Genomic DNA, 8248 nt, shown 5'->3' with positions numbered 1-8248 from the left:
AATGTAGGAATAAATTAGTTTAGAAAATAAAATGATGACGTCATCGGTCACGTGGTTCGGCCGCCATATTTGTTTTAACACAAAAGCCATAAAAAACCACTGAGAATACATCCTGGCGAGGGTTTAGATTGCTCTTTTTCTTGCTTACTTTGTCTTGTCGATCTTAACACCGGTATTCCATTACTGCATCTTGAGCTTCCACCTCTCTCTATCAATTTATTGGCCTAAAGTAGACAAGTAATTTTGTGTAGAATAAGGACGCCATCCATCTGCATTTGCCTGTAATAAGTAATGTTATTCCTTCCCACAATATAATCAACTCGGTCAGTTCATTTAAATAAATAAAAATTACATTTCGTTCGCATGAAATATTGTAAGAAATTATGATTCACGGAGAGGAGTCCACAAGGCACAATCCTGTTAACCCTGTTACCAATTATGACTTTGGTTTCAGATCTTTAGCTTTTCAGATGTCGATGACAAACGGTTTATGAAAGTTTTTATTCTATTCAGCGAGTGATGTTCACACTTCGAAATCCTCCAGGCATCTCACACTCTGGGACGCTAGAACACCTTTTCTTGCTGTCCATAACAGACGACATGCCTGAAACGTTGGATTATCAAATTTGTGGATTAAAAGATCATTTAATGCATCGATGCTAGTAGAACTCCCAAGTTGGTACCTTGATGTTTCGTAGCTTGGATGCTGCACTACATACTACCCTGCAGGTGCTGTTGAACAGGTGTGGTTAAGCCGACCGTCATGCTCACTGGCACTTACCCGTGGGCATCAAAAAAGTACCACTGTAGCTTTTTGAAAAGGGTAGGCCATTGTGGGCCAGCTTCAAGCTAAATTCCAGTCTTGGTGACATCTGAAGAAGGAGTTGGCACTAACTCCTTGTGATGCCTGCTCAAATATCCTGATGGCTGCTACCTTTTGCGGCTCCTAAATTATCACTATGGTGATGAAAACGGTGAGATGTTTGTTATCAATGCATGAAGTTTGTTATCAATGCATGAAGTTTGTTATCAATGGCATCCATTCATCTCCGTAAGATGGTGGGTGTGCAGCACTTCTTGGTGAGGTCAGTCATGTGTTACACTTCCGTTGGTGACTGCACAAGTCAATTTGGGAGCGACAGTCTACCACAGGTGTTACATCAGAAGTAGTTGGTGAGGTTGGCATCTCCTATAGTTGTGGGAGGATGTTGTTTGCGGTGATGGCGTCTGTTGTGCAGCTGCTCCAACCACTGGTCATCATGATGGCTTATTCCAGCCCAAGTAGGTTGCACACACCAACAAAAGGCAAGGGTCTCGCTCAAGGTCCTTCGGTCCATCATCTCCTGCACCACATCATTTTGGCATTTTTGTGTGTGTGTACAAGATCGAGGCTCATGTAAGAGCTAGCAAGGTTTGACTCGTATTTTGATCAAAATTTTTTTTTTAACCTCTTCCAAGCTATACCATCTTACTATAATTCACCAAATGTCTGTCTGTCTGTTCCCAGGTACCGCAAAAACGGCTGAATCGATCGCAACGAAATTTTGGGTGGGTAATCCTGGGACCCCCTGGAGTAAAATAGGCCATATTGTTTTTCCAATTTTCAAATTTTACAATTTTCCAAACATGATGGAATAATATTTACCGATATGAACAGTGATGTGGCTTTTATTGAAATTCTACAAATACTGTTTAGATTTTGATGATTTGCGTGTGATATGATTTAACCGATGTTTATATAAATCGTTTAAAATAAAAAAAAGCCTTCAATTTCTGATATTTTGCCTTTTCATTTGGGCCTCCCAATTGAAGCCCCGCCCATGGGGCGGGTACCGTTGCTAGTGGTATTAATGTGAGTTTCTACATAAAAAGCCAGGAAATGATGCGCATCATGGGTCTGAGATGCGTGAGGAAGAAGAAAGCTGTTTATTGCACATGAAATAAGATTACACAAGGAAGTAAAACTTTTGGTCAAACATGAAACTTGAGAATTATCCAAAACAGTAACTTTTTTCCCCGCACCGGAGATGGTTATTAAAACGAGATTTGTTTATCAATAGTCCCATTATTGGGTCATGTGCTGACCCCACTAAGTGCATCTATAATTGATTATTAAAATCAAAAGTTAATTCCTACAATCGTCTCGATTCAGAAACAAATTAATAGATCATTCACCAACAAATATAATCGATATTTTTAATTTTTTTTTGGACAAAACCTCTTTCTGGTAAAGCAGTTTGGTTTTGTCGCTCTTTCACCAATAGCTGCTTCGTTAACCTTTCAAGGCTATAAGTAAAAAAATTATTCTGTGCCTTTCCAGTGTACAACATTTACAGGTGGGCCTCCGAACCCACCACAAAATGGCCGCGGGTGGCCTGATGTGCCTCCTGGGAATCCGTCTGTCTTCCCCAAGCTATAGACTTTGGCCTAAACAAGTTTCAGCACGTCAGAGGTCACACATGGAACTCCAAATGAGCTTCAAAACGTGCTCAAGTGGTTTTGAGCTTGGAACGCTCTGGAGGAGGTGCAAGAGAAGACCTTTCCTGTGCATGGTGATGAAGGTGCATGAAATCCTGACATAGGTGTTCATCACAAACTCCAGTAGGTCTGTGTGAGTTTCTCCCACACCTCGGTGGAAATTATTCCTCATGCAGTTTTCTTTTCTGCAAACCTCCTCCTACATTCCTCATCGCATGACAACAGCCCACCTCCTCCTTTGACCTTTTAAGTAGCATTGGTTGTCCCATCGGCACAATTTGAAGTGTTACATTTAAAGCGTCAAAGGAAGGAGGATTGTTAAAATAATTTTCAGGTGCGAAAGAGGAAATGAGGACGTCTAATGGGAATACAATTGTGGGATCCAGCAGCTAGATGTGAGTGCCGTCTTTAGGCATTGCCAAGGCAGACCCAAAGGTGGGAACAAATGGTGAAGTCATATTGTAGGGAAGAGTAGGCAAACTCATAGGAACGGTTGTCTCTCCTGCCTCGGGATCTTGACTGCTTCGCTGAGCTTCCAAGAGCTTCCCCAGCTCTGCTAAGCGCTGTTGCTGCATTAATGAGTTTGCTGTATGCTTCCTGATGTGCTTCCATCGACACTTGAGGCATGTAAGGAAAACTCAGCAAGGTGGCGTTTGACGCCCCACGTCCTCTTCCTCGGCCACGTGGTCCCCTGCTTCCTCGGCCTCTCCTCGGTCGTCCCGCAAAAACCGAGCGCCGCTCGGCCATCCCGGAACTCTCGGGCTCTGCCGGCGCCGGTTCGATCGGGGACTCGATGGACCGAGCGCCTCGAGCTCGACGAGCTCTCCGGGGAGGTGAACACTGCCCGTCGCGACAGCTCTGGCGCTTCATGTGCCGGTGCAGGTGGTCGGAGCGCGTGAACGTCTTCGAACAATCGGGGCAGCTGTAGGGTCGCGCACCTGTGTGCACGCGCTGGTGGTTGCGCAGGTCGTAGCTGTGCACGAAGGACGCGTCGCAGAAGGAGCAGGTGTAAGGTCTTTCACCCGTGTGTTTTCGCATATGGATCTTCAACTTGTCCTGCCTGCACAACAAAAATGGATTTTCGTTTTGAAAGGTGGATCAGAATTCCATCTTATTATCTGCATCGATAACATTGAACATTTCGATGCACAGTGTGAGATAGAAGAAGAATACAAGACTTTTCAGATTTAAACTTGGGGAAATAATCAAGGGGACTAACTGAGGGACAAGGGGACAAACTTGAGGGAGCAAACTCCCTCACTCTCTTCAATCCCACTCCTCCCTCCAGGTCTTTAAAACAGCCGTTCCCCACCATCTCTTATCTTCCCCCCATCCAAAAACTTGATCTTTCTACCCCCGTTAATTCACCCCAGATCTGCTTTTTTGAAATTCCGACTTCTTTCCTGGAAGTCCTAGCAATGTCCACGTGTTTTTTTTGTTTGTTTTTTTACCTCTCCCATCCACTCCCCCCCCCCTTCCCAATGCCTTCTTCCCCATTAATTCACCCAGATCCACTTTTCTGAAATTCCGACTTCTTTTCTGGAAGTCCGAGCAATGTCCACGTTTTTTTTTTTTACCTCTCCCACCCCCCCCCCCCCCACCTCCCTTCCCATGCCTTCTTCCCCCAAGCCCTCTCCCTCCCACAGATCTCCGATGTCCCTGCTCGCCATCTTGTCGTCTCCCGCTCCCTTTATCTTATGTTTTATGTGTCGGTTTGTCTTTTTGTGATCAATGTTAGCTCTTACACGAGCCTCGATCTTGTATACAAAAAAACAACACAACAACAAAAAAAAACAAGCACACAGCCCTCTCCCTCCCACAGATCTCCCAATGTCCCTGCTCTCCATCTTGTTCTCCCGCTCCCTTTATCATATGTTTTCCAAAACCTTGATCTTTTCTACCCCCGTTAATTCACCCAGATCCACTTTTCTGAAATTCCAACTTCTTTCCTGGAAGTCCTAGCAGTGTCCATGTGTTTTATACTTCTTTTACCTCTCCCACCCCCCCCCCCCCCCCCCCCACCTCCCTTCCCATGCCTTCTTCCCCCAAGCCCTCTCCCTCCCACAGATCTCCCGATGTCCCTGCTCTCCATCTTGTCTCCCGCTCCCTTTATCTTATGTTTTATGTGTCGGTTTGTCTTTTTGTGATCAATGTTAGCTCTTACACGAGCCTCGATCTTGTATACAAAAAAACAAAACAACAGCAAAAAAAAACAAGCACACAGCCCTCTCCCTCCCACAGATCTCCCAATGTCCCCTGCTCTCCATCTTGTTCTCCCGCTCCCTTTATCATATGTTTTCCAAAACCTTGATCTTTTCTACCCCCGTTAATTCACCCCAGATCCACTTTTCTGAAATTCAACTTCTTTCCTGGAAGTCCTAGCAGTGTCCATGTGTTTTATACTTCTCCCCGCCCCCCCCCCCCCACCCACACCCCTTCCCATGCCTCCTCCCCCCAAGCCCTCCCCCTCCCACAGATATCTCCCGATGTCCCTGCTCTCCATCTTGTTTCCCGCGCCCTTTATCATATGTTTTATGTGTCAGTTTGTCTTTTTGTGATCAATGTTAGCTCTTACACGAGCCTCGATCTTGTACACAAAAAAAAACAAAAAAAAAACGTATCAGCTTTGCAAATCCAAGCAAGTGGCGGCATTGTGCAATCGGAAGGTTTCAACCTGACGGAAGATCTTATCGGAGTAACCACGTGGATCATTTTCATCTTATCACGTCTCGTCCTGGTCGTCATATTTCTGTCTGGCTTTAGGAAGCTTTCTCTTTTCAAATTCGCAAAAATTCCAGTCGGGTTTCCAGAGAGAAAAAAAGCGAAGCCACAATGGAGTTTTATCCCAGCTCGTGTGAAGTGTCGAGGTTAAAAAAGAAAGTTTGAAATGATTTTTTATTGTGTGACGTGACCGAGAGTTCCCCATCGATTCCAACTCGATAATTGTCGTGTTTTGCGGATGCGAGGCAATGTTGTCAACCCCTCGACACAACCGCAGCTCCACAAGAATACAAACGATCCTCGAGTTAGACATTTTAGAACCACTCGGCAGCTTTTCCAGGAACTGGCTCAGGATATCAAGCACGAGACAAATATATCCATTTCACTTTTGTTTGCACATTGTGTACAACACAGTGCAGCTCACTATATCCACATCCGGTCTTTAGGCCATCATTGGCTGGATGGCAGAGGCTTAATCCCCTATTGCCCTCTGCTCCAAGCATATGCTCCATACACACCCCTTCCAGCCCTTTACTCTCTCTCTCCTCCCAAAATTCTTTCCTTCCTCCCCACAATACACTGCCCTTTTTTTTTTGTATGCAAGATCGAGGCTCATGTAACAGCTAACATTGATCACAAAAAGACAAACCGACACATAAAACATAAGATAAAGCGAGCAGGAGACAAGATGGAGACCAAGGGACATCGGGAGATCTGTGGGAGGGAGAGGGCTGTGTGCTTGTTTTTTTTTTGTTGTTGTTTTGTTTTTTTGTATACAAGATCGAGGCTGTGTAAGAGGTAACATTGATCACAAAAAGACAACCGACATAAAACATAAGATAAAGCGAGCGGGAGACAAGATGGAGAGCAGGACATCGGGAGATCTGTGGGAGGGAGAGGGCTTGGGGGAGGAGGCATGGAAGGGAAGGGGGGGGGGGGGTGGGAGAGGTAAAAAAAAAAACAAAAAAAAACACATGGACACTGCTCGGAATTCCAGGAAAGAAGTCGGAATTTCAGAAAAGTGGATCTGGGGTGAATTAACGGGGGTAGAAAAGATCAAGGTTTTGGAAAACATATGATAAAGGGAGCGGGAGAACAAGATGGAGAGCAGGGACATCGAGAGATCTGTGGGAGGGAGTGAAAGGACCAAGGGCTGTGTGCTTGTTTTTTTTTTTGTTGTGTTTTTTTTTTTTGTATACAAGATCGAGGCTCGTGTAAGAGCTAACATTGATCACAAAAAGACAAACCGACACATAAAACATAAGATAAAGCGAGCGGGAGACAAGATTGAGACCAGGGACATCGAGAGATCTGTGGGAGGGAGAGGGCTGTGTGCTTCTTTTTTTTTTTGTTGTTTTGTTTTTTTGTATACAAGATCGAGGCTCGTGTAAGAGCTAACATTGATCTCAAAAAGACAAACTGACACATAAAACATAAGATAAAGCGAGCGGGAGACAAGATGGAGACCAGGGACATCAGGAGATCTGTGGGAGGGAGAGGGCTTGGGGGAGGAGGCATGGGAAGGGGAGGGGGGGGGGTGGGAGAGGTAAAAAAAAAAACCCCCAAAAAACACATGGACACTGCTAGGAATTCCAGGAAAGAAGTCGGAATTTCAGAAAAGTGGATCTGGGGTGAATTAACGGGGGTAGAAAAGATCAAGGTTTTGGAAAACATATGATAAAGGGAACGGGAGAACAAGATGGAGAGCAGGGACATCGGGAGATCTGTGGGAGGGAGTGAAAGGACCAAGGGCTGTGTGCTTGTTTGTTTTTTTTGTGTTTGTTTTTTTGTATACAAGATCGAGGCTCGTGTAAGAGCTAACATTGATCACAAAAAGACAAACCGACACATAAAACATAAGATAAAGCGAGCGGGAGACAAGATGGAGACCAGGGACATCGGGAGATCTGTGGGAGGGAGAGGGCTTGGGGGAGGAGGCATGGGAAGGGGAGGGGGGGGGGGTGGGAGAGGTAAAAAAAAAACCCCCAAAAAACACATGGACACTGCTAGGAATTCCAGGAAAGAAGTCGGAATTTCAGAAAAGTGGATCTGGGGTGAATTAACAGGGGTAGAAAAGATCAAGGTTTTGGAAAACATATAATAAAGGGAGCGGGAGAACAAGATAGAGAGCAGGGACATCGAGAGATCTGTGGGAGGGAGTGAAAGGACCAAGGGCTGGTGTGTGCTTGTTTTTTGTTTTTTTTTGTTGTTTTTTTTTGTATACAAGATCGAGGCTCGTGTAAGAGCTAACATTGATCACAAAACGACAAACCGACACATAAAACATATGATAAAGGGAGCGGGAGAACAAGATGGAGAGCAGGGACATCGGGAGATCTGTGGGAGGGAGTGAAAGGACCAAGGGCTGTGTGCTTGTTTTTTTTTGTTGTGTTTTGTTTTTTTGTAGACAAGATCGAGGCTCGTGTAAGAGCTAACAATCCTAACATTGATCACAAAAAGACAAACCGACACATAAAACATAAGATAAAGCGAGCGGGAGACAAGATGGAGACCAGGGACATCAGGAGATCTGTGGGAGGGAGAGGGCTTGGGGGAGGAGGCATGGGAAGGGGAGGGGGGGGGGTGGGAGAGGTAAAAAAAAAACCCCCAAAAAACACATGGACACTGCTAGGAATTCCAGGAAAGAAGTCGGAATTTCAGAAAAGTGGATCTGGGGTGAATTAACGGGGGTAGAAAAGATCAAGGTTTTGGAAAACATATGATAAAGGGAACGGGAGAACAAGATGGAGAGCAGGGACATCGGGAGATCTGTGGGAGGGAGTGAAAGGACCAAGGGCTGTGTGCTTGTTTGTTTTTTTTGTGTTTGTTTTTTTGTATACAAGATCGAGGCTCGTGTAAGAGCTAACATTGATCACAAAAAGACAAACCGACACATAAAACATAAGATAAAGCGAGCGGGAGACAAGATTGAGACCAGGGACATCGGGAGATGTGTGGGAGGGAGAGGGCTGTGTGCTTGTTTTTTTTTTGTTGTTGTTTTGTTTTTTTGTATACAAGATCGAGGCTCGTGTAAGAGCTAACATTGATC

At 45.0% G+C, this 8248-nt stretch overlaps 1 protein-coding gene across 3 annotated transcripts in view; it reads right to left on the bottom strand.

Moving 5' to 3' along the window:
• Window positions 1-1907: 1907 nt before the first annotated feature.
• The window catches only part of LOC137433827 (zinc finger and BTB domain-containing protein 7A), a 73082-nt gene continuing 66741 nt past the window's right edge, over window positions 1908-8248 (bottom strand). For all 3 annotated transcript variants that reach the window (XM_068126211.2, XM_068126209.2, XM_078786026.1), the window contains one exon: window positions 1908-3538. In XM_068126211.2, coding sequence (XP_067982312.2) covers window positions 2887-3538 — 652 coding nt within the window. In that variant the 3' untranslated portion in view covers window positions 1908-2886. The remainder of the gene's footprint in view (window positions 3539-8248) is intronic.

Source organism: Myxine glutinosa, chromosome 10 (assembly GCF_964187855.1).
Source record: "Myxine glutinosa chromosome 10, kmMyxGlut1.1, whole genome shotgun sequence".
NCBI classification, from domain to species: domain Eukaryota; kingdom Metazoa; phylum Chordata; class Myxini; order Myxiniformes; family Myxinidae; genus Myxine; species Myxine glutinosa.
This window is presented reverse-complemented; position numbering and strand designations above follow the sequence as displayed.